This window comes from Euphorbia lathyris, chromosome 2 (genome assembly GCF_963576675.1).
Source record: "Euphorbia lathyris chromosome 2, ddEupLath1.1, whole genome shotgun sequence".
NCBI lineage: Eukaryota > Viridiplantae > Streptophyta > Magnoliopsida > Malpighiales > Euphorbiaceae > Euphorbia > Euphorbia lathyris.
Genome location: NC_088911.1, coordinates 37,841,718 through 37,867,889, shown reverse-complemented (window position 1 = coordinate 37,867,889; position 26,172 = coordinate 37,841,718). Strand labels below are relative to the sequence as shown.

The window sequence follows — 26,172 nt, the reverse complement described above, 5'->3', positions numbered from 1 at the left end:
TTGGAGTGTGATTAAAGAAGAGAGAGATAAATTATAAATTTTTGTTACGATTGATGGGTGGGAGAGATAATTATAGGAAGACTTTGAGATAAATTAGGAAATTGATATCCAACGTTTTTATTAGGAAATTTGGAAAGAATATGAGATAAATTAGAGGATTTGGAAAGACTATTTAGTAATTGATGTCTACATTTTTAATCAAGTATAATTTTTTTAATTTAATCTAATACCAACATTTTTAATTTGGAAAGACGAATTTGGAAAGAATCTAATGACAATCAAGTATAATTTAAAAACATATAATAATACTAGTACATTACTATAATTGGGCCCCCTCTCATCCCTAGGCCCTGGGCAGGCGCCCCTCCTGCCCAGACTCAGGGACGGGCCTGGCAAGATACATTGCTAATTTGTTATCACGATATAACAAAATTGCTTGTTGTGGAGGAAAACCAACTAACTCTGATAAGTAAGTGAGTCATTGAACCTTACGTGAAGCATATACCAAAGCCATGTATTCTACTTTTGTAAAACTGTGAGAAACAACTGTTTGTTTCTTACTTATCCAAGAAACTAATGAATTTCTAAGAAACACTGCATAAGTAGAAATAGAATCTCCAAGTTTTTGGAATGCTCCAAATTCCACTTGAGCATCTAAATCTGGATCAATCCCAGCAAAAACATCTCTGAACAAAGTTCGAGCACCATGCCAAATGTGTCCGAAGAAAAAGAGCAGAGCGAACGAAGCATGTCCAAAAGTAAACCAACCCCTTGGACTGCTACGAAAAACACCATCGGATTTCAAAGTAGCACGATCTAATTCAAAAATTTCGCCTAATTGAGCGCGTCTAGCATATTTTTTGACAGTAGTAGGATCACTATAACTGACTCCGTTTAGTTCACCACCATAGAACTCAACAGTTACACCTACTTGTTCGACACTATACTTCGACTCTGCCCTTCGAAAAGGAACATCGGCTCTAACAATTCCATCTCCGTCTACCAAAACAACTGGAAATGTTTCAAAAAAAGTAGGCATACGGCGTACAAAAAGTTCACGCCCTTCTTTATCTCTAAAGATAGGGTGTCCTAACCATCCAACAGCTATTCCATCCCCGTTGTCCATCGAACCTGCTCTGAACAATCCACCTTTTGCAGGATTATTGCCAATGTAATCATAAAAAGTTAATTTTTCGAGAATTTTAGACCAAGCTTCGGATAAATTTTGATTTGCGGCTAGCCCGGCACTAACTCTTCGATATATTTCTTGCTGGAAGTATCCTTGATCCCATTGATAACGAGTGGGACCAAATAATTCAATCGGAGTGGTTGCTGAACCATACCACATAGTTCCAGCAACAACAAACGCTGCAAAAAAGACAGCAGCGATACTACTGGAAAGGACAGTTTCAATATTTCCCATACGTAATCCTTTGTATAAACGTTGGGGCGGACGGACACTAAGATGAAATAGGCCCGCCAATATGCCCAATGTCCCCGCTGCAATATGATGAGAAGCTATTCCTCCTGGAACAAAGGGATCAAAACCTTCCACACCCCATGCCGGACTTACGGGTTGTACCTTTCCAGTTAATCCATAAGGATCGGAGACCCATATTCCAGGACCATACAATCCGGTTACATGAAAAGCGCCAAACCCAAAGCAAGCTACCCCTGAGAGAAATAAATGAATTCCAAAGATCTTAGGCAAATCCAAAGAAGGTTTTCCTGTACGCTCATCAAAAAATACTTCGAGATCCCAATATACCCAATGCCAAATAGCTGCTAAGAAACACAAGCCAGAAAACACAATATGCGCCCCAGCCACACCTTCATAACTCCAAATACCCGGATTGCTTATAGTTCCTCCTGTGATATTCCAACCACCCCACGAATTGGTTATTCCTAAACGAGTCATGAAGGGTATAACGAACATACCTTGTCTCCACATCGGATCGAGAACGGGGTCAGAGGGATCAAAAACTGCTAATTCATATAGAGCCATCGAACCGGCCCAACCAGCAACCAACGCTGTATGCATTATATGGACAGACAGCAAACGACCGGGATCATTCAATACGACGGTATGAACACGATACCAAGGCAAACCCATGGAAATACCCCTTATATTCACGAAAAATAAACACTATGTAACTTTCTTGCACTGGAAAAACTATGTTATGGATCTCCCTTTTGAAGTGGAGAAATAATTACTATTTTTTTTTTAGTTTTTAGTAAAACATAGAACAATTCTGTTTGTAGGAACAAAAAAAAGAGAAGCAAATCTATTTTATACCCGATAAGTACCAATACGCAATGGTGAGTTGACTCCATTTTATATGAGCGAACACATAGAGATTTGTAGGATATATTCGTAATAATTTGACTCTATTCTTTTTGGCTTCCTTATATTTTGTATATTTATATATATTTTATAAATTATAAATAGAAATTCTAATAGAAATCCACGCATAAAATATTACAAAATTTTACTAAAATATTAATAAATTAGAAAGGTCAATATTCTTAAAACAAGAAACTCATTGTTACGTTTTCACATCAAAGTGAAATAGAGTACTTAATCTTTTTTCTTTCATTTAATGCCTATTGGTGTTCCAAAAGTCCCTTTTCGACATCCTGGAGAAGACGATCCATTTTGGATTGACTTATAGTGCGACTTGTCAGATATATTGGGTCATACGGAATTCCCCCGTTCTCTCACCCGATTGAGATATCCTCTGTTTCGCCCAAGAAAGATTGATTAAATCATCAAAAATTTGGAGCGTGAAGTGCAATCAAGTTCAATTAGATCTATGCTTTTGAGGTACTCAAATTAATAGTATTATAGAATAATTTATGGTTGCCTTGTTTAGACCAAACAAATGAAGTATCCAGACTCCGTTTAGAAAACCCAATCGATAAATGTCTTGTATCTAGACAACCAACCCAATCAGAATAACTAAAAGCCCTTACCACCATTTGTGATGAAGAACAGAATAAAAGGTCTTGTGCTTGAGTTGATTTAATATACTTCAATACCTTCACCGTTGTTTGAGAATGAATATCAGTTAGAGAGTCAAGAAATTGACTCAACTCATTACCGACAAAGGTAATACCAATTTTGGTTGTTCTGAGATATATTAATCTACCAAACAACCTACAATATGATGTTTTATCATGAAGTTTATTACTACTAATATTATCAGAACGAGACCGAATATAAAATCGGATTTGTAGTTGGATCATGGATCACTTGGTTGACTCAGATTAATCTGATCGAATAATATAATAAATAAATAAAAATATATAATAATTCTATATAATTAATTTAAAATTATTTTATAAATTATATAAATAATATAAAATTATAAACAAATAGATTTATAAAAAATGCAATTAATATCCAATTTTTTTTATCATCAAATATAAAACATAAAATCACAAACAAAAAATATATAAAACAATTAAATTATATGTTAACAAAAATCTAATATCAAATTAAAAATTTAAAAATAAGATCAAGATCACATTTTAACAGGGCTTAAGTATGGGTAGGAGGGTCGTTTGTTGAGGGCCCAAAAAGGAGGGGCCAAAAAAAATTTAAAATAATAATATAAAAATATATTAAAAGATGCATGATTACGGGTTTAAACAAATGACCACACACATCTAGACATAAAGGATGGAGGGGTTCAAATTTTGTTTTTTACAAAAAAAAAAAGTAAAAGAATTAAACTTCAAAAGATGCAAAATAATAATTATAATTGCTAAGCCTAAATAATTACAACACACTATTTTATGATTGTATGTTAATATAAATGATATTTTTAAAAAAATGAAAGTGTTGCAAATGATTTTATCAAACTTATTGATATGGGCATTTGAAATTCTTGAGTTGGTTAAAACAACATATTATTATCCAAATGTTTCAATTGCCTTTTAGATACTCCCAAGCATATCAATGGTAAATTACATACATGATGTACAACCTTTATCTGTTTTCACATTTTGATGTACAACTAAATTTTTTCACACTAAAGTGTACAATCGGTAAAACTGACCGGTCAATATTGTCACGTCAGCATTTTGACCACTTTAAAAGTTAAAAATTCACACTCCTAGTATGAAATTACTAAAATACTCCCATCCTTTCCAAATTGAAAAAAAAGTAGAACTCACTCCCTTTCTCCCTTCATTTTCTATATCCAATCTCTCTATCTTTCCATTTCTCTCTCTAACTTTTCTAGCTAAAATTTGTAGAATTCGAATTAATGTCAAAATTTGCATAAGTTGATAGCTAACCTTCGTTTTGGACTAAAATTAATATTCGCTATCAACTTTAAAGCCATTGTGACCCTTGATTCAAATAATTCCATTGAACATACCAAAATCTCATTCGTAGTGTACAGATTAACATCTCAATTCACTTGGGATTTGTATCATAATTTCAGTTTATAACTCATGGAGTTCACAGAGGAAATCAAACCTCTCCAACTATTTCAATTCATGAAATCACCATCATTTCCAGCACAATCATGCTCTATTAAGGAATAACCATCCATTGTGTTCAATCCAATCTCTTTTAATAAGAAATCTTACAACATGATTGCATGTGAACTGATAATTTAGTAATTTGATCATGTTTAATCGCCAATAATACTAAACAAAAATAAACTTGCACATTGCAAAGAGTAACTTCTCGCAGGTGATAAAAGTATGATAGCGCCTACATGATCAAATTAGGCACCACGGAATTATAATGCTCACCCAGTCCGAACGCGTGCTTATAATACGACAACAAAATAAATGCGTTGGATGAAACCGTCTCCCCCACCAGATTTGTACTCTTTCCCCATCTCCACATATATAACAACAAAATCAGGCTATTTGGTTTGAGAAAGGAAGCTTTGGTTAGGTAATTGATGGCTACTTGTAATAATTATATAACACTAAAACGATAGCAAGATTTGTCACTAAAAATTATTAACTTTTTTCTCTCAATAGTAGGAGTGATAGAAAGAAAAGTTAGAGAGAGAAATGGAAAGAGAGATTGAAAGCTTTTAGAGAGAGAGATAAGCGTTAAAGAGAGAAATGAAAAGAGAGAGAGATGAGATATAGAAAATGAAAGAACAGAGAGAGTGAGTTCTACTTTTTTTCAATTTGGGGTGTGAATTTTTAACTTTTAAAGTGGTCAAAATGCTGATGTGGCAACATTGACTTACGTTGAGCGATCATTTTTACCGACTGTACACTTTAGCGGGATGTCATCAGAAGGTTTTACACTTTAATGTGAATATTTTTTGGTTGAAAAATGTGAAAACAAATAAACGTTGTATACCACGTATGTAATTTACCCAGCATATATTGTATTTTTTTTAATAGATTATTACATATAAATATTATTAAAAGTACTAATGTAAATTGTAATGTAGATAAAATTTGTCCAAATAATGCGGAAAAATAGTTATGTTAAAAAGAAATAGAATGGATTCGAATGGGTCAGATTTCGGATACAAAATTACGGGTTTGTATGATCTGAAAAGTTCGGATCAAGTTGAAGTTGCCTCCTTCATCATAAACCCTAAATTAGAACAAAGTCATTCACTAGCAGTGAACTCTCACAACTCAGAGCTCGCATATGGCGTCTAGGATGGCGACCCTGGCACGAACCAGAACCGTAATCAAAACCCTAAACCCCATCAAATCCATCTCTACTTTTACCTTCGTCTCCCAACAAGCCGAGCTGTCTGCAGAGCCAATTCACGCCGATCCCACCGCTGTTCCTCTCCCTCCTAACCCAGCTTCAGGCAGTCCACTCTACAATGAGAACTGGAGAAATCCAATCATGAGTTCTAGCTCCTCCATTATCCCTCTAGGCCATCTCGGCCGGTCCCAACCCGCCCGCATGCAGCATATGTCTCAAAGTTTGGATTTGAATTCTCTTATGAATACGTTCGCTGATTGGATGACCTCTCAGCGATGGTCCGATATGAAGCAGCTCTTTGAGTTCTGGATTCGGTCGCTGGACAAAATGGGCAGGCCTAATAAGCCTGATGTGCACTTGTATAATCATTATTTGAGAGCTAATGTGATGATGGGAGCTAATATTGTGGATTTGCTGGATATGGTTGCTCAAATGGAGGACTATGGCATATCGCCTAACACTGCGTCCTTTAATTTGGTGCTGAAAGCCATGCATCAAGCTAGAGAAACTGTTGCCGCTGAGAAGTTGATCCAACGGTTAGCTATTTGAGCTTTTTCATTCTACCCAAAATCAAAATGTATGCCTTTTGTGCATTATTTTTGTGAGATATAGGGACGTCCGTATTCATGATTCAAGGTCTTGAATTTGCTGAAACATTTGCATTTTTGTAGACTAATTGGCTTTCATTTTAGAATTAGTAGATCCTATAAAATTCCATGTATGTCTCCTCCCTGTATTAGCTTTTTGAACAGGCATTCTTCTTCATTTCAGGATGGAAATGACAGGGAATGAATCTCAGCCTGATGATGAGTCCTATGACTTGGTTATAGGCATGCTGTTCTTGACAGGCGAAATTGATAATGCACTAAAATATGTGGATAAGAATTTAAAGAGAGGTTATATGCTCTCAATGGTAGTGTTTAATGATTGTGTTCGAGTATGTGTTGATCAAGGGAGACTTGATGCATTGGCCTCGATTATTGAGAAATGCAAGGTACTTTGCGTAGCAACTAATAATGGAATCTTTCTTTACTAAATATATTTGCTAAACATGTACATGATTGTAACTATGTGATTCTATTCCTATGTTGTGCTATCAGACAATGGATCAGAATAAAGCTCTCTGTCCACCTTGGAGTATGTGTAATTATATTGCAGGCATTGCAACGCACACGGATAATAGCAAGCTAGCCTATTATGCGCTGGAATTTATGGCTAAATGGATTGCTCGCGGGGAGTTTGCAAAGCCTCTTGTCATGCTCTCTGTAGATGAAGGGTTGATTGTATCAACCCTTGGAACTGCTGGCAGGACCTATAATTCTACTCTTTTGGATGCTTCCTGGGCAATTCTTCGTCGTTCACTACGTGAAAAGAAGGCCCCTAACCCAGAATCTTATATTGCAAAAATATACGCATATGCATCGTTAGGGAATCTGCAGAGAGCTTTTAGTACTCTGCGTGAATTTGAGACTGCTTATGCGAATTCTGACAAAGAAATACACGAAGAATTGTTCTCACCATTTGCTTCTTTACATCCATTGGTTGTGGCTTGCTCCAAAAACGGTTTTGAGACTCTGGACTCGGTATCTATTTATATTTGATAGTACATAAATAGCATTTGCATTGCTATGTGATTTTTAAATGAGTTAATTGGTATTTTTAATTTGGTACATTGTGTTTTGGATATCTGCATGTAAATGTTCAAAGTGAATTTGGAGGTTGGTTGTTTTATTTTTATTTTGTAACCAGTTGAGAGTTCATGATTGGAAAATAGAGTGCAGATTACACTTTGACTTTTTCAATATGAAGGCTATTTATGTGAATCATCATAACTTAGATTTTGTCAAACTATTTAGGCAGTTGCAATTGCAAAGTAATTTTACTTATGTTTTCACTGCGTGTATTGAGAAAAACAAAAGAATTGTTCGGGAATGCATTTTCTCATCTCAATTGTATTATGCTCATGGTCCTTCTGCTACCTATCTGGCACAGATACTTGAGCATTTTCCATGAATTATTTTCTTTCGAAGGAGGTGATATATTTGAATTCACAGTTTTCCAAAGTGGCGAAGTTTTTTTAATCATGGTATGCATGCTATTTCATTGATTTACAATGCATATGTTAAAATGTTTATTTGGCTTGTCAATTTCTTGGATTTCGTACAGTATTATCAAAATAATTCATATTTTTGTTGTAGACTTGTAGTTGTTGCAATTTCTTTTGGCAAAATCATATCTTTGATATTATACTCAAAGCTTTCTAGAGTCCTGTTTTATGGAGTGCATTTCAAAACACTCTGGAAAGCAGATTTTTTCTTCTTTCAGTGAAACCTTTTCTCCTTTCTGTTACTTTTGTTTTCACATTGGACTCCATTTACCTTTTTTCTTATAACAGTATTGATATACACCATGTCTATCTCTCAGGTCTATTTTCAACTGGAGAGTTTAAGCCGTGCAGAAGAACGTCCTTACAAGTCTGTTGCTGCTATTAATTGTGTAATCTTAGGCTGTGCTAATATATGGGATCTTGATCGTGCCTACCAAACTTTTGAGGCAATCGGTTCTTCTTTTGGGTTGTCTCCTGATATTCATTCATACAATTGTCTGATGTATGCTTTTGGAAAGCTCAAGAAGGTGCAACTTTTTAGTTTCTTCGTTGAGTTTTTTTTTTTTTTTTCATTCTAGTACTATTAATTTTTTAATGATTCATGAAAAAGCTCCTGCTGCTGTCTCTGTCCTAAATCTTTATTCTTTCCCTTCGTTTTGGTTCCTGCATGATGTACATGGCTTCATGACACTCTGTTATTGTGGAAAATATGGGACAATAGCCAGGAGATTCGCAATTGCGGTCATGATGAACTGTGTGAACTAAGATGTGATACAAAAATTGTCTGGACCCAAAAGTCTGCAATTTATTGGCTCCCCAACACCACATATATGCCAATGTGCTATAATAATGGCTTACTAATTTGTCAGCATTGCATCTCCATATGTATTGTTCTACATACATAATCACATACATGTGCACCTAATAGCTTGCATGATTCGCTGGCACAACTCAAACTCAAAACTTACATTCTTCCATGAACTGCAAATTGTATATGCTTGGTGTGTTTTATTGCTAAAGTTCCTCTACTTTTCTCATCACAGACATTTGAGGCTGTAAGGGTGTTTGAGCACCTGATCAGCATGGGGATAAAACCCAACGCAATGTCATATTCATTGCTTGTTGATGCTCATCTAATAAACCGAGATGCAAAAAGTGCTCTGACTGTGATTGATGACATGGTAAGTTGATTATTTGTTAATTGTTATTTTTGTTGTGGCTACTGAGCAGTTCTGAGATTCTATCACTGGTTTTGCTATCTCAGCTTTGGAACTAATGCATACATAATAATCTGTTGCACAGGTGTCTGCGGGATTTGCTCCCTCAAAGGAAACTCTAAAGAAGGTCAGAAGGCGTTGTATTCGTGAAATGGACTTTGAGAGTGATGAGCGTGTGGAGTTCCTTGCTAAAAACTTCAGAATTCGAATGGGCACAGAGAGTCGTAGGAACATACTGTTCGAAATGGATTACTCCATGGATTACGCCTGAAAGGTATATTCTGATAAATGAAATGAAGTCTGGCATTTAAAGAGCATATAGAGCATTTCTTAGGTACTTTTTAAAATACTGCATACATAGAGGTGAACACAATTTGATACAATCTAAAATTTAGCATTCTTCTTGGGGACCATATTGAACTTTAGTTATTTATACATGCATTGATCTGGCATTGAGTCTAAAATCTCCATTTTGAGTTATGCTGAAATTTTTAGAAACACTCGAGAACTCTTTTTTAACCTTTTCTTTTTTTTTGCAAAATAATACAATATACATCAAGAATCTATTTTTTCACATAAATTCTGCATGAGTAAAAATAATACCATCACGAGCAATATGCAATGAAGCTATAGCCTATGTGTACTCCAATCAAATATCTAAGTAAAATCCTAATATTTTCTTCAATTTGAAAAGTACTAGTTTATATAACAATATCCAATCCGTAAAAATTATATTTTGAGTAAATTACAAGTATAAGTTAGCGAAAAATATAATTTGAGAAATACTTGGTAATTGATATAAGGTGTCATTGTTAAATTAATTTTATTGAAAGATGTTTGTAGTACACATGTCTAATGGCATTTAGATAATAGAAGGTCATGAAATCATTTTTGCTATTTGTCAACGAATCATATGGATGTTTGCTTAAATTATATTTCTTGTATAATTAAGTTTATCCTTAAAAAGTGCATTCTAAAGGTTATTTCGTAATTTAGGAAAATAGGTCACTGTATAATGTGGTATCAATTACAAGGTATATCTGTTATTTGTTATTTTAATATAAAAAAAATTCAACATTTTTTCGTATTAATAAATATAAATGTTGTCAAAGTTAATCCAGTTATATAAATATTTATATAATTATTCATTTGTTACACTTGATTGTAAAATTTAACAATTATGTTAATATATAGTACATATTATCCATAATTATATATAGATAATTTCATTTATAATATATAAGAGAATAAATAAATAGGGAAAGATTGTTATTTAGGTCCAATACAGTTCGCTGTGGTTCTCAGACCAGAAATATGCTAATTCTACAGTCATACCACAACATTAAATATTAGTAATAAACTTGATTTCACTTCTAGTTAACAACAATTTTGGATTTTTTTTTGTGTTGTTTTTCAGTTGGGTTTGAAGATTTAAAATCCAATTTCAACCCTACGTTCACTAGATTCCTAAGATTCATATCATACCTCATAGTCTCCTCCCTCTGCTTTCTCCATACCAGAAACTAGTCTTGGTAAAATAACTAAGCTGGTGTCTATAGGAGCTATCAGATATTCTTTTGGCACTCAGTCGCCATTGATTGAGCCTTTTCCTAGTCTTGTAAAATAACTAAGCTTAGGACGATTTGTAAGCTTCATCGCAGCCCTTGTACCTTTTTCCAGTTTTGAGTTCAAATTGGAAGGTTTATTCCCTCAAGCATACACTATTTTTTGATGTTGGAAGTGATTTTTCGAGTTGGAAATACAATTTCTTTGCTTTACGAATATTGCACTAATTTTCTGATGTTGGAAATTCAGTTTCTTTGCTCTATGAATTTTGCACCAGACATGACTGACTGCCTGATGTTTCTCTTGGTTTGACTTTGCAGATTGCTAATGGTTTTTGGTGATTTCAGTTTTGGGCGTTGGAATTCGGCTGAGGTTTCTTTTGAGAAGAATCGTCATTCTTGTATGTAAATTTTGATTTTGAATTTTGGCATGGGATAATAGCTCCAACAGCCATAAGTTTCTTTCACTTTGAACTGATTCAGACAAAGACTACATAGGATAGGAGGAGCCAGAAAATGTTGATCCAGAAGATGTTAAGATGATCACAAATAAATTTAGGACAATGTTTTGTTATTATTTATTTAGAGTAGAAATTTTATTAGATTGGAAAACAGGAGGGCAAGCGGCTTACATGTAGACGCTTTCTCACTCATCCTCTCTTTGTTGAATTTTATTCTGCTACTTGTAAATGGTGTATTGAGATCAATTTTAGTTGCTAAGAATTTTGTGTATGAATTTGGATTTTAATTCGAAGCCTTAATAATACTGCTAACTGCTGACAATGAAATTGATGTGCTGTTTTCAGAATACTGTTCACATTTAGACTTTATTAGAATCCCACATTTAGACTTTATTCGAATCCCATGGTGGAGATTAATAATCCCATGGTGGAGATTAAACTTACTCTTGGTCTACAAATTGGTCAGTTAGGGTTCGTATGTGATTGTTTTCAAGAGCTTTGGGAGTATTTTGTGATGATATTTGTTTTTTTGACCTATTATTTAGTAATCAGAATGTTGATTTTTGCATCATGATTTAATATTTGGTAATATTAAATCGAATCAAAGTCAAACAGATTATCACCTAGTCCGCTATTGTCATGTCACAAGTGTTAATGTTGCAAATGCCTGTGCTGGTAACAGATTGGTGTGTTGAATCTTTTACCAGGAAATTAATCCACCCAAATCTAGGAAATCATTTCTACATTTGTGAAATTTGAATCTGTTAGCAACCATGTTAGGGAATTTTTCTATTTTGCAGCAGTTTTTCAATAATGCCCTGGTATATAAGTGTTTTATTGAATTAGAAATTAATTATATATTAAAAAAATCGGAAAGAGAAATAAGATTGCCAAAAGGGGTTTTACCCAAATGCAATTTTAGATCAATTTAAAAAACATATCGTATGTTGTATGAGTTGGACAAAAATTAAAAAAAAATATGAAATCTTTTCTTTTGAACCAATTGATGTGCTATTGGTGCAGAATAAATAAAAAATATTTGTGTTTGATAATAGTGTTTAAAATTGATCAAACTTCAATGTCAAGGGTAAATTTGCTCTTGGCCGTCACGTAAAATTACACTATTTTAGATGTTAGAGTAAAACTGTTTTTGGCTGTAAATGTTAAAGATACTTTTGCAATTTTTTTATTTATAATAAATCTGGTCTTTAAATCAATGATAAAAAAAAATATAAAAAGGTAAACTCAAGTAAAAGCTTTTAAGGAGATTGCTATGGAAGAGAATATTTTCTGAAAAATGTTATACTCAGATTGGTAATCTATAATCCCATGGTGAAAGAAATGGTTGAGAGTCTAGGTACAGTTCCAATTTTGTAAAAAAAGAAGAGTAGCCTATTATTTGGAGGCCATCTTCGATACTAGACATTATTCCATCCACGATTTCTAGGTGCACAAATTTTCTTCTATTTTCACCTTGAATTTGGACATCCGGTTATTAAATTCTGAAGATAAAGACACTGTTTTTGCCTTCCATAGATAAAAAAGGGTTATCCCTTTATGATGCCGAACTTAACGCAGCCTTCTGAAATAAACAAAGGAAAATTCATGAATACAATGTCAAATTATCTTTTCTAACCCCAAACTAATTAGAAAAAAATCCACTTTCATCCTACTCTATAAACTTGTTAAGAGGAGAAAAATGTATGGAAGATGCAATAAAAAAATTGTTAAAAACTAAGGGATGCATGATGTCTTAAAATAAAAATAATACCCGTTTTTGCTCCTCCAGGTTAGCCTTTATCAGAGAGTAGATGGCAACTCCTGCAATGGCTATTGCTGTCCCAATACCAGTTTGAGTGGAGATTCTATTACCTGCAAAATGTTCAATTATTATTATCAAGTATAAACATGTGATAACATCCGGAAATATTTGGTCCGGTTCAAGAGACTAGATTAACCAGATTTCTTTATTAGACAGGATATTTCCTGAATGAGATATGTTACTCCTAATCTAATTAGAATACATGAGACGGTGCCATTAGATATTCTATCCTCGTTAAGGTTATTTCCTAGATAGAATATAGTAACATTAGTGTTATTCTAAATAGGATATTTATTTCAAGTCTCGTATAAAGGCTCTAGAATTGTTGCTATTCAAATTTAGTTCTATCTTAAGCAAAGATTGATTGACTTAAGCATTAGAGAGTTTTTGGCGGACAGCGGCCCTCTCTTTGTTTTGCTGCTAACCTGGATCTTCCTTGAAGAGACATCCGGTTAAACCAAGTAAATTTTTCTACAAAGTTATAAAATATCTTTAGATTTTTACCAATCTAAAGCAACAGTTCTATTAAGCGCCTCCTCTGATAAACTATTCCCCATATAAAAAAGGAGCATTTTACATATATAATATATCAGAAACATGTTTGTTTTTTATATTTTGGCAAGTCATGTAAGAGTTAAGAAGAGTTACCAAATACTACAATGGAGAACCCAATGACGAAGACTCGCTTCAACACGTTTCCAACTGCATGCGTCAGAGGTGCAACTCGTTCCAAAGTATTCGTGGCAACCTGAAATTGAAGCTCAAAGTCATCAATGGACGTAGCAGTACACAATACACAGTTCTTATGTCAAGAAAGGACACACAATTGGATTGGAATAGCCTAAAGAGCTCGAGTCCAAAAGGAGCCTCCATAAGATGCCGAGGGAAAAGGTTGACTTAAGTTGGAAGAATATCTATTGACATATTAGGACTATTTTCATGCCATACTTTCTTCCTATTAACTATTAAGACTAATCTATCAAATTTTGAAGGTACATTATGAACAATATATATTTGACACCATCTTATTTTTCTTTATGTTGTTCCCCTTCTTTGCATACTTACCCAGAAGGGGAGCTGTAAGTTCCAAAGATGTGAAGTACCTGATTGTATAGATGATAAAACATTCCTATCCAAAACAGGTCAGACACGAATTTGTGTAATCCCACTTTGGCAATTGCATCTTTGAAACCATATTGCATAAGCTGAGGGCCTTCAATCTGTACAATCAACCAACAGTCAAACATTTGCGAAAGAAATAAAACAATAGAAATGTAAAAGTTATAGCTATTTCTGTAACAGCTATACTTACTAGTACTGCTGGTGGGATGCAAACTATGAGGGCAATTATTGAAATGTAAGCATATACATTTGTGCTGTCCATACCAGTCTGTAAAAGTCGAATGTCAGTCACAGGATTTGGTAGATTTAAGGAACGGGAAATATATCCTACTCCAAATTCAACAGTCCAAGGATCAGTTGATATAATCAGTGCATTTTCACGCCTGAAAGCAGTAGCATAGGATTTTATAGAACTCTTGAGGTTATATTTTGTTGGTATTCATCATGGTTAAATTAGAATAAATGGTAAGAGTAACACGTTAGAAATACAAATGTTAGAGGAAATTGTACTAAATTACAAAATTAAGAACAGGGCAAATATCACACTTCCTAAATAACCTTACCATTGCTTTCTTAGAATAGATACTTCTGTAGGTAAATGCAATGTTTGAAATCATTGCACTAACAAACCCAGTCCAGTTAAAGGAAAGTTCAGTCAATGATGCCATGGATACACCTAAAAGAGAAACCAGAATACTTCAGCCAATAGCATACGCAAGAGGACTGAAGTGGCATTACATATCACATAAAAATCAGGAGCTAGAAACTGGTGTAAGTCTTCAGAGTATTTAAGATTCTGAAAGTAGTACTTTATTTCCTTGCAATAAGGAAACAAATCAAGGAGATATCACAATACTATTACTATGATATTCTGACTTACCAATAACTACAGGAGCCAACGATAGCCATAGAGACAAGGGAATTTGCTGGCCAAGCACAAACTGAGAAGCAGAAGCACTGAAGAATGGCTCGAGAGCTGTAGAAGAACATCAGAAAAATAGTCAAGTACTAGATACATCAAAGCCTATTTCTCAACTTACAAACATCTTAAGCAAAAGAAAATTAAACAATGTTTCCTTATCCCCTAAACACGAGATATAACTGCCTCAGTTTGAAAATATTTTAAAATCCATTATTAGGAACTTGTATGGCAATGCCTCAAGTGTACACAGGATTTTAGTACAGTACCTTCATCAACCTAAATATAACACGGACATCTAATTTTTATTTTAGAGAAAGCAGGAAAATCTACTTAAGATATGAACAACTAAATTTCACAACCATACTCTTCTTACATCCAAGTGTTCTAGGCATCAAGGAAACCTGAAGAGTGCAGTTGTATGTACGTGTGTGTTATACTCTGTGCATGTGCAACTAGGACTAAAACTGTACAGCCTCTATCTGTGAACAATCACACTTTAGCGTGATCAAACAAAAGAAAAACAAAAACTAAACCAGTTTTTGCACGAGTTAAAAGTCATTCCAAACATGTAGTTTTTCATCACTTCAGATAGTCAATACCTTTGATTGTGTGTGTGAAAGATACAGCAACTGCTGCAAATGACACATTTGACATGACATGTCCGAGGGCATGACAGAATGCAACTGGAGTCAATAACATCAAGAGTTGCCTATCAATTGGCTGGTTACAGAAGAAAATTTGTTATGATCAAAATTTACTGAACAATTGTTGAGTAAATATAGCAATTGAAGCTACTGTAACTTACTGCACGTTTGGGAAGACCCACAGACCAAGAAACAAGGCAATATACCACTCCAACCAGGAGATGTACGACGGAAACAAAACTGAAAAAAGAGCAGACTAGGAATTATGAGATAAAGTAATAAACTTCAAAAGCGCCAGGAGTGACCATAGTGCAGTATACGATAGATAACATGAATCCATAATTGATCTAAGGGAGAAAAATCCACATACTATGGATATGGGAAATAATTGTAGACTTTTTTGTTGAGTATGTTGAAGATGACATTTAAGAAGTACCTGTACAGGAAACACAAACCAATCAGTTATTCCTTAAATCAAATACAAGGCAGAGCTTAATGGCTTTTTAGCAGCTGCTAGGGTGCTAGATTAGCCTCAAAATTGGATCTGCAAACAAAATGATAATATTTGCCTGCAACTCAAATATATATGATATCTTACCACGTAAAGAAGAAGAAACCTGTAACCAGTGCAGGAAATCTCTCACCAAAGCTTTTAGCAGGCTCTACATGTCTGCACCCGCAAATTCAAATTATAACAGATATGCAGCACTGATATCATATATTTCAAAACAACACTTAATGGGTGAAAATTCAGCTTCAATTTCAATTTCAATTTGATTCACCATCTATTCTTTGCGAACTAATTGGGAGGCACATTTGTTTTTCCATTTTTTTCTTTTAAATTCAGAAAAAGAATATGCAAGTCTTACCCATCGGCATCAGCGGCCGCAGCCTTAACAACCGGAAAGTCAACAGAACTCGGTCGCCTAATCGGTTGACTCAAGCCAACGATTCTCAATGACTTACCGGAGAAAAGAACCGGCGAAACAGAAATTGGAAGTTCCGGCAACGATAAGGAAGCCAATCGCGTGGTTTGAGCGGCAGGCAGTGATCGAGGTTTGAGTGAAAGTTGATTCGAAGAAATTCTAGTAGGAGATAAGTAGAGAGAAGAGAATCGAGAAGAAGAAATTGAAGTTGGTGTAGAAGCCATTGCCTTTGTAATTTAGACTAAAAAATCAAGGGATCATTAATGACTTAGGAGGAGCAGATACATCGATCAGAAGCAAAGGGCATGGTTTTGAGAAGCAAGCAGTAGTCTCTTCTTCTTGGAAAGTGAAATGAAGTTTTTCTAAAAAAATATAAAACAAAAATTTTGGAAATAATGAAAAAGAAGAGTAGCTGATGACTGAAAAAAGTTCAATAATAGAGAAGAGGAAGACGAAGACAGTTACGTGCGTTTTGATTTCTTGTCTTTTTGCCTATACTTTCCCTCTAAAAACTTTTCTTGTTGGACTTCATTTTTTATTATTTTATTTTTATTAAATTATTTCATTTGCTACAAATTTAAGTAATTGTTTACAAATAGTTTGAACTTTCAATTTTTGGGCAGATCATAAGAAACCATAATACAATTAAAATTACAAATATTGTTATTTTGATAATTCATATATCAAAATAAATAATATTCTTATGCTGAGATGTTACCAACTTCAAAAACATTGACTGTTTATGTTGTTTTTTTATTAGATTATTGTAAATCTCAATATTCAATTTTAACTTGCTACTAAATCCTACCAGATGCTTGTAAGATATAGTTTCCCTTATAATGTAAAAGTCAAGCCATACATGAAATCTGATGTAATTAGGAAAGGATTTTGAAATCTACTTAAGTGGTTGGGTTATTCTTACTTTGTTTTTTTTCACTATTGGATGGTGATAAACTTTAACAAAGTAAGCCCATCCAATGATAGAAAAAACAAAGTAAAACTTACTTTATAAAAAAGAAAGTAAACATAGAAGACACTCTTACTTAAAATATAAATAAAGGAAAAAGTTATAAAAATACCTTGAACATGTCTCAAAAACCATTTTACTCATTAAAACATCACCAAAATTTCAATTTTACTTTAAGATACATTTTATGTAATTACTTTATAATTGATATCACTTTACCCTTTTCCATTAAAATTTTACGTGTATACTGAGAATCGAATTTAAAACTTAGATTAATTGATTAATCTTTCTATTCAAACCAACTTTAATTGATATCAATTTAGTTTTTATAATAGTAAAATATCATTAATAATAGTAAAATTTCTAACTTAAATTTTATTATTTTCGAGTTAAATACAATTTTTTTTTTCAAGTGACGATTGTCCTTTATCTATTTTACCTTGATCATGTTTGGTATAAAGATTTTTAGGAAAAAATTAGAGGTTTTGACTTGTTAAACTTTTAATAGTTGTGATAGATGTTTGGAAGAACTTATTAAGTAAAAAAAGCTGGTTTTATGAATTTATTATTCTATCTCTTTTGAATGACATTTTTACGCTAATTACTATCATTTAACCTTAAATGGAGACTTCATCATATCCTTATTTGTCACTTTACACAAATAGTTATAAGCAATCAGATAAGTTTTACCAAACAAGTTTACACAATCACTTAGTTAAATTAACTAACCAAAACGATAATAAACTAAGAGCTAATATAATCAGTTATCGGCAAACAACAAGGTCCTTATATTAGTGTTGATGCCGTAACTTTTTCTTTCTTATCTAATTGGAAAATTAGTTGGGAGAAATGGAGATGGCCGGCTGATATGGCACTAAAGGCAACTCAGTTGTTAGTTGCTAACTAAAACAATCATAATAATATTTAGTAAGTTAAGTTTAATCATTGAATGGATCGCCACTAAATAATAAAACATTATAAGTTTGATTTTACTGATAAAATGACATTTTATTTTACGGACGATACGAAAATAGGATGACTGTTATTACTAGCAAGGAATAAATAATATTAATGTATAATTGTATGATGGCGTAGGTAGGTGTGGTGTGGTGATGTCCATTCCGCTTCAACTTTGTGGTTGTTGCAGTTGCTCCATCTTGTCATTTTCTTTCTACATCATCATTGCATTTGTTACTAGTAGGCAATGGGTGGGACTAACCTTCATGGAATTGGGTTATTTTTCCAAATTCAAATAAATAAAGGGTAAAGTAAAATAAAGTATGTGGTTTTACATATTGTCAAACTGCCATCTGATTATGTTTTTGTCTATAAAATGATTTAGCTTTTTTCGTTTTTGTCAAGAAGATGATTAGATTTTTCATTTTACTGATCTAGTGACAGTTTTAAAATTAAAAAATTAAAAAATTTTGTGATATTATAAATAACTTTAATTTTTTAATGGGTAAATTACACATATTGCTACTGAATTTTAATTTTTAACGGTAAGACCACTAGACTTTACACTTTTTAACACATGTGGTCACTCAACGCTTCAAAACGACCATTGACGGTCTCAAAATAAAAAATTCGAAGAGTTAATGATATTCTAATGAACTTTAATTCTTGAAATTTTTCGTTTTGAGGTTATTTAGGTGTTGTTTGGTCAGGAGAGAGAAAGAGAGAGTGAATTTTTAGTGAGATAAAACTCCAAAAAGTGTGATTTTTGAAAATAAAAAATATGGTTTCATGGTAATGTCGTTCTGAACAACTTTAATTCTTGAATATTTTCATTTTGATGTCGTGGTCATTTTGAGGAGTTAATTAAAGTTTAGTGGCAACAGTGTTAAAAAGTATAAAGTTCAGTGATCATACCGTTAAGAATTAAAGTTCAGTGGTCACAATGTTAAAATGAGAGAAAATGATCCGAAAATGAAAAATTTGGTTTCATAGTCAGTGGCGAATCCAGGATTTGAGGGAGAGGGGGGCAAAATTCTACGTAAAAAAAATTTAGACAAAAAATGTAAAATTGTTCAATTTTTTATTACAAAAAAATACAAAATTGTTCAATTTTTGGTGACGAAAAATGCAAAATCGTTCAATTGTCATGCATTATTTTCATGATTTTTTTTTATAAAAAACGTAAATTATAATGTTTCCGACTTGTAATCATCCATTTCCGGAATTCTCGGGTTGTTACACATCAAATATCCCTAACGTTTTGGGTCAGGTGCAATTTTACCCCTAACATCTAAAATGGTGCAATTTTACCCCTAATGTTTGTAACCAACAACAATTTTATCCCTAACGTTGATAAATTGGATCAATTTCAGACACTATTATAAAATACAGTCATTTTTTTTTCTTTATTTTGCACCAATTGCATATCAATTTTATAATTTTACACAAATTTTACCCCTAACGTTGATAAATTAGATCAATTTCAAACACTATTATTCATGACCGAGAAGACAGTTTGATGAATTATTTCTCAAATTGACCCAATTTATCAACGTTAGAGGTAAAATTGCTTTTGACTTCCAACATTAGGGATAAAATTATACCATTTTAGACGTTAGGGATAAAATTGCTCCCGACCTAAAACATTAGGGGTATTTTTGCACTTTAACCCTTATTTTTGGACTTAAATTCTTGAAATTTTCTATTTTGAAGTCGTTAATAGTCATTTTTTATAGTGTCAAATTAAAAGATCATCGTTTTCAGCAAAACGAAAATGCTCAGTCACCTTTTGGACAATTTGTTTTCAAGCACTGGTTTGACAACACATGAGTTTTTTTGGACTTTACCCATATAAATGTTTTGTGTGATTTTTCGATGTACTACTTTTAAAGTATATTGCTGTCTGAATGCTATTTCATAAAATAAAGAGGTGTCAATTGTTGGGTATGCATCCCAAGTCCCACATCGGAAAGATACAAGAGAGTTGCATAGTTTATAAAGAAGTTCACCAACTACATTAGTATGAGGCATTTTGGGAAGGAGCCCAAAAATAAATCCGTGCGGGCTTGGCCCAAAGCGGACAATATCATACTAATGGTAGAGCTATTGGTGAACTCGTGGGCCCAACAACTGGTATCAGAGCCGATGGTTTGGCTGGGAGAACGTGCATGAGATCTAAGGAGATGTGGGAGGCTCTCAATGTGACCTCGCGATGGGAAATCTGTGCTTGGTGCCTTGTGTCGAAAGTCTTCCTGATATTGTGGTGGTCAGGCGGCGTGTTTCGCGGGTTGGCGGCGGTACAAGATGATTAGACAGATTATCGCTGAAGGGGAGGCTCGTGGTCCTTGGTCTGAGGGGAGGATTGTTGGGTATGCATCCCAAGTCCCACATCGGAAAGATACAAGAGAGTTGCATAGTTTATAAAGAAGTTCACCAACTACATTAGTATGAGGCCTTTTGGGAAGGAGCCCAAAAACAAATCCGTGCGGGCTTGGCCCAAAGCGGACAATATCATACTAATGGTAGAGCTATTGGTGAACTCGTGGGCCCAACAACATCAATTGCCCGATTAGACATTTCAATGCTAAATTTAGTATTACCCTTAATAATAGTGAAACAACTGAGGACCGAATTTTAAACATGTCTATAGAATTCCTTTGAATCCTCGTCTATAAGCTCCTGATCATTCCTATTAGAGTTATAGGGAGTTGCTCGTTATCGGTAGATTATCGTTCCAATAGGAAACCTTCATGTGTACTGTAATTGTAGAAAATTATTTGTGGATCAAAACTGACAGAACACGAGATTTGTGGCTTGATACCAATGAAGGAAAAAATATCGAGTTATCATATTACTTTTTGGAGTGCAGATAACTTTCAATACAATTAGCAATAAAAAAGCAGATCACCACGATCTTCGTATTACCAGTCATACTCAACTATGTTAAGGTTAATTGGAAGAGAAAACGATGGATTTATGAACTGAATGGCTGCAAGTGAGAGAGAGAGCACGGTGCGAGAAAAAGTGGAAGATAAACTTTTAGCTATTTTAATTTGATAGAATGATTAACCAACCTTTCAATAAAAAAATTTGATAGAATGATTTAATTAAAATAACAATAAATTATTTATTTATAAAAAGTGGTTAGACAAATTTTAACATCATTCACTATAATGGATCAATTCATTCTATTTTGGGTGAATTACGTAATAGTCAAACTGCCTCACAATTTAACAAGTATCTCATTCTGTGAAAATATAATTTTTAAAATGTCAAATGTTAAACTTTGTGATTGAATTTATCATATAAGTCTCATTTATTATTTTATGGGATAATTTATTTATTTAAAAAATAAGAAATAATATCTTTTGAATATAACTTCTTATGTCTCTGCAAACTATCCTTTTGACATTTTTTTTCCAGAGATTCATGGTTGAATATCTGGAATTTTTTCATTTTAAAATCATACCATTCAAATTAGAATATGGAAATGAGAGAATAACTAAGGAAATCAACAATATCATTAAGATGATTTCCACTTTTCCAACTTTGAGGAAAACTCTAAAACCAATTAAACAATTAGGAAAAATGCCAAAAACCAAATCTAAAAAATTGAAACCTTTTTTATTTTGTTTCGTTCAACCACCATAATAAGACTATGAGAATTTCTGGAAAAAAATAATTAATTTTTTCATGAAAATATATGAATTTCTTAAATGGTGATTTGATATTGATCCTGATTTCTTTACAAATGACTAATCATCTTACTTCATTGATGTCTGGAAACGATTCCATCCGGAAACAATTCCATACTAATGTATGTTTTGATTTTAATTGTATAACATTTCAAAACTTTTTAGTTTTCAATTGATATATTGATTATTTTTTATTGGACAGAAAGATTAATTAACTGCAGAAGATTGAATCATTAAATTCTCAAACAGATATTTATATAAAAAAAACTGGCGCAATCAAGATGATAGAAGATGGTGAAAAGAAATGGAAATAGTGGAAGCAAAGATTTAGGGATTAGTTATTAGTATCTAATTAATAATTTAGTAAAATAAAATAATTATTAAAAAAATAGAGTATCCGATTAAATATGACAAAATCATAAAAAAATTGGGTTATTTGCTATTCTAATTAAAGAAAATAAGGAATTGATAAAAGCAAATAAAAAATCAGTGTTAATTGTAAAATCTATATAATATGTGATTATTGATGTAATTTCCTCGAGCGGATTTTATATTCGATCCATCTCTAAGAATATTTCGGAGATATGCTTTATAAAATGAATCAGGCGACTGACTGGTTGGCAAATTTCGCAGGGACATCACGAATGTGATGAGCCTCCTGCAGGCCTCCAGCACATTCTTCATGAAGACCAGCATGGCAGGCTTCTTCAAGAGTGATTATGGTCCACCAAGGACCCCATCTGACTTAACTTCCTTCCTAGCTCTTTCTTTTTGTTTCTTTTTGTTGTCCCCTGGGCTTTTTAGCCTTCCTTCTTCCCAAAAAAAATAAAATGATAACGATTTCATATCCTATCTCACAACTAAACATTTATTTCACGTGGAACCAACAGCTACACGTAATAAATAAATATTTTACGTAACAAATCCTATCATATTAATGATTTAAAAGAAAAACCTATCATGTTAATAATTGAAGCTATTAAGTACGTGTAGTTATTTAATTTGTATCTGAAATAGCTTCCATTCCATCCCGACGGCTTCCGTTAGCATTTTGGGCTCAAGAATCATCATTCGGCCCAATGTTCAAACCCATTCAAAAAGGGCCTAACTGAATTATGGCCCAAAACATATTAACCGTTTTATGCTCTTAGCTAGCCCTTGATATAAAACGCTAAACCCCTGCAAAAATCAAATAGGAGCGAGTTCTTTCCTTGTTTCGAAATCAAAATTCATCTACACACGAAACTCTCCAGGTTTCGATCGGGAAAATGGAGGGAAGTGGAGGCAGCAAAGGCAAAGGCAAAGGCAAACAGAGAGAAGAGGAACAGGACGGTATGTCCGTACATTCTCCATGTAAAGTTCCTCCGTCTTCTGCTTCCTCCCTCTCTAAGGTTTCCCTTTCTCCCTCTCCCGTCCAGCACTTTAACTTCTGCACTTGTTTTCATGGAGTCCACTCCTTCCTTTTGTTTTTCTTTTGGTTTTGGTTAATTTGGAACAATCACAGGTTGAATTGGAGCTCAGGCTATTGGAAGCTCTCGAAATTTATCCTCCTGTTAAACTACGGGGTATGTTCCATTCACTTATTCTTTTTTTCTTTATAAGGATTCCATTTGGATTGTCTTCATCAACGTTATTTGAAACCTCAATTACTTGATTATGAAATTTGGTATTGATTGAGCATCCAAATCTCTACATAATCGCAGAACTGGATGGAATTAATGAGAAATACTAAGAATATGTCAATTAAATAAGCCTGTTGTTGTCAATTGAATTAATAGATATGTTCTCTTATCATCCTTAAATTTGTTTTATGGTCTGCTTCATTAGTGCTAATAGATCAGTTCATAGCTGTTCAGAAAACCTTAGGTGACTTTGGAATGGTTAAATGTTGTTGATTATTTGTCTGAGTAGGTGAAAACTATTTTCAATTTATCTTATTCTCCAGTCTTAACTTACTTTCTGCCTAATTTGTATGTATATGTTTTAAAGAATTTGAAAATAAGCCCATAAATTGTCTTATGCAGGCATGCATCGCCACTTTGTTATTTATGGTCTAATGGAGTTTATGCGTAAAAGGTTGTTTGGCCTTTGAACTCTCTTTCGTTTTGATTTTTATTAGGCTGCTGTGTAATGATTCTATTAACCTTCTACTACATACTGTTAATATTATGATGACTCTTCACAGTTTTGACCGACACTTTGCTCCAGATGAGGTTTTGCAGTTGCTAGAACGTTTCTACAACATCGAAATGCTGGTATTTACCAGTTTTTATCATACATTTCCTTTCAGTTTTACTATCATTATAATTGTTTTTATCGATAAAAGTATAAGATCTGGTTGGCTGCTGGATTTAGTAATTGCTACTCACCTCCTAACAGAGATAAAGGTCGGCCCGGTGCACTACGCGTCCCCGCTGAGCGAGGGTCCGGGGAGGGGTCCCACCACAAGGGTGTACTGGGGGCAAACCTTCCCCTGCCAATTTATTTGGCAAGAGGCCGCTCCTAACACTCGAACCCGTGACCTCTTGGTCACACGACAACAACGTTTACCGTTGCGCCAAGGCTCGCCCTAACAGAGATACTATGAATTAATTTATAAGAATCACATAAAAGATCAATGGGTTTAATTGCATATATTCTTGTAGACACACATGCTGTTCTCATTATAATCTTGTTAAGGTTATGTTTTGGATCTGCTCCAGGATGATTTTACTGGTGTTGCTAGCTAGCTGCAGAGGTTGGGAGTGGGCTAGTTTAGTTTTTTTTTTTTATTATTATTTTTTTTTATTTATGTTTCAATTAAAAAAGAAGGTAATGTTTTGGATGGAAGAATTTGGAATTCTCCCCTTCAATTAATTCATCCTAAATATGTGGTGACTGCAAGCCTACGAAATACAAAGTTCCATGAAAGAATATTCCTTTTTGAAACATTAAAATCACAATGCCTGCTTCTACTTTTGATTTTTGAGTATCATATCTGTTTATGTACGTGGTGATCGTAATTTTATTGCTGATCTGACGTGTTAATTCTGAATTTCAGAAACCAGACGACGAAGATGCAGAAATCCTAGGACATGAAGAAGAATTTTCCTTGCCACGAAGTTATTTCGTTAAGGAAGAGTGACGACTTGCAATTTTGGCATAAACTTAGTTGTTTGAGGAGGTTTACTCAGAATGAATGTTAACAAAGCAAAGAAGCAAAATTGAAAGGAAATAAAAATTGCAGCAAATGTCATAATTGTATTCTGGTTAATCCTCGTCAATTTACATTTTAGTTTCTTTTATTTGATAAAATCTTAGTTTGTAAATGCAAGTAGAGATGTCACGTATAGCAGAAGAAAGAAGAAACATGCTAATTAGGTTAAGATAAGTACTCTATTAGTTAGCATAGCAATTAGTCAAATTATCTTATGTTATTATGTTATTGATATTGTTTGCACTGTTTTGGTATTGTTTCCTATAATTTTGCTAGTTGTTATGAGGCACCTAGTCTATTTTGGATCGTAGTAAGTTAGTTAAGCCAACTGTCACATTCCAGGTATTTCTTTGTAACTGTTTCTGATCTCAGCTTGTAAGGTCATGCTTGCGAAAGCAAATCTATCTATGGAACATATCTCCTAAATTCTCTTAACTTCCTTCTCTCCTTCTATTCTATCCTATCCTTCTTGACATTAAATTCAGAACTTGAGAATCTGACATTGGTATTAGAGACAACGGTCATTTTGAACGTTTATAGTACACAAACGAACCAAAGCAGCCATAAAAGCACGAACTGCATTAATGGAGGCCTTGGAAGAGCAAATAAAGGCTCCCAGTGCTAGTTGAGTGAGCAAACAGAGGCCATCACCACTCAATGTGATGCGTTCCCAGCTTATGGATGAACAAAGGCAGCAACAACAGCGACGGGAGGTCATGTTAGAGCGATGGGAGGTCAGGTTAGAGGAACAGAATCTGCTCAGGAAGGAGCACTAAAATTAAAAGATGTCAGGTTAGATGAACATAATCTGCTTAGGAAGGAGCACTAAAATTAAAAGATGTCGGTGTTAAGTTTTTTTGGGGCTTA

The 26,172-nt window shown here is 33.7% G+C and overlaps 4 protein-coding genes across 4 annotated transcripts; 2 read left to right on the top strand and 2 right to left on the bottom strand.

The window, feature by feature from the left end:
• Positions 1 to 478: 478 nt before the first annotated feature.
• On the bottom strand, positions 479 to 2,202 carry LOC136216863 (photosystem II CP47 reaction center protein). Its single transcript, XM_066003411.1, has one exon. It carries the CDS (start codon positions 2,111 to 2,113, stop codon positions 479 to 481), a length of 1,635 nt encoding a protein of 544 aa, XP_065859483.1. The 5' UTR covers positions 2,114 to 2,202.
• A 3,298-nt stretch (positions 2,203 to 5,500) lies between these two features.
• On the top strand, positions 5,501 to 11,381 carry LOC136217825 (pentatricopeptide repeat-containing protein At1g26460, mitochondrial). Its single transcript, XM_066004491.1, has 7 exons — positions 5,501 to 6,240; positions 6,476 to 6,698; positions 6,805 to 7,287; positions 8,129 to 8,338; positions 8,855 to 8,992; positions 9,114 to 9,302; positions 10,915 to 11,381. Exons 1-6 carry the CDS (start codon positions 5,639 to 5,641, stop codon positions 9,297 to 9,299), a joined length of 1,842 nt encoding a protein of 613 aa, XP_065860563.1. The 5' UTR covers positions 5,501 to 5,638; the 3' UTR covers positions 9,300 to 9,302; positions 10,915 to 11,381.
• Positions 11,382 to 12,330: 949 nt separating this feature from the next.
• LOC136217826 (triose phosphate/phosphate translocator, chloroplastic-like) lies at positions 12,331 to 16,941 on the bottom strand. The gene is made up of 12 exons (XM_066004492.1): positions 16,434 to 16,941; positions 16,163 to 16,234; positions 15,935 to 16,000; positions 15,726 to 15,804; positions 15,520 to 15,640; positions 14,879 to 14,974; positions 14,562 to 14,674; positions 14,189 to 14,266; positions 13,980 to 14,096; positions 13,525 to 13,624; positions 12,826 to 12,926; positions 12,331 to 12,636 (listed from the first exon to the last, which is right to left on the bottom strand). Exons 1-12 carry the CDS (start codon positions 16,712 to 16,714, stop codon positions 12,610 to 12,612), a joined length of 1,251 nt encoding a protein of 416 aa, XP_065860564.1. The 5' UTR covers positions 16,715 to 16,941; the 3' UTR covers positions 12,331 to 12,609.
• A 6,303-nt stretch (positions 16,942 to 23,244) lies between these two features.
• Positions 23,245 to 25,572, top strand: LOC136220321 (uncharacterized). The gene is made up of 5 exons (XM_066008131.1): positions 23,245 to 23,500; positions 23,614 to 23,674; positions 24,134 to 24,185; positions 24,295 to 24,364; positions 25,150 to 25,572. Exons 1-5 carry the CDS (start codon positions 23,378 to 23,380, stop codon positions 25,231 to 25,233), a joined length of 390 nt encoding a protein of 129 aa, XP_065864203.1. The 5' UTR covers positions 23,245 to 23,377; the 3' UTR covers positions 25,234 to 25,572.
• Positions 25,573 to 26,172: the final 600 nt, after the last annotated feature.

Excerpts from the sequence above, each read along its gene's own strand:
- LOC136216863 (XM_066003411.1), bottom strand. The coding sequence starts at position 2,113 with ATGGGTTTGCCTTGGTATCGTGTTCATACCGTCGTATTGAATGATCCC.
- LOC136217826 (XM_066004492.1), bottom strand. The coding sequence starts at position 16,714 with ATGGCTTCTACACCAACTTCAATTTCTTCTTCTCGATTCTCTTCTCTC. Across the intron at positions 16,001-16,162 it reads GGTTTCTTCTTCTTTACGTG|GTACTTCTTAAATGTCATCT; the intron begins GTAAGATATCAT and ends TTTCCTGTACAG. Across the intron at positions 14,675-14,878 it reads GTTGGCTCCTGTAGTTATTG|GTGTATCCATGGCATCATTG; the intron begins GTAAGTCAGAAT and ends TTTCTCTTTTAG.
- LOC136220321 (XM_066008131.1), top strand. The coding sequence starts at position 23,378 with ATGGAGGGAAGTGGAGGCAGCAAAGGCAAAGGCAAAGGCAAACAGAGA. Across the intron at positions 23,501-23,613 it reads CTGCTTCCTCCCTCTCTAAG|GTTGAATTGGAGCTCAGGCT; the intron begins GTTTCCCTTTCT and ends GAACAATCACAG. Across the intron at positions 23,675-24,133 it reads TCCTCCTGTTAAACTACGGG|GCATGCATCGCCACTTTGTT; the intron begins GTATGTTCCATT and ends TGTCTTATGCAG.
- LOC136217825 (XM_066004491.1), top strand. The coding sequence starts at position 5,639 with ATGGCGTCTAGGATGGCGACCCTGGCACGAACCAGAACCGTAATCAAA. Across the intron at positions 6,241-6,475 it reads GCTGAGAAGTTGATCCAACG|GATGGAAATGACAGGGAATG; the intron begins GTTAGCTATTTG and ends TCTTCATTTCAG. Across the intron at positions 6,699-6,804 it reads CGATTATTGAGAAATGCAAG|ACAATGGATCAGAATAAAGC; the intron begins GTACTTTGCGTA and ends TTGTGCTATCAG.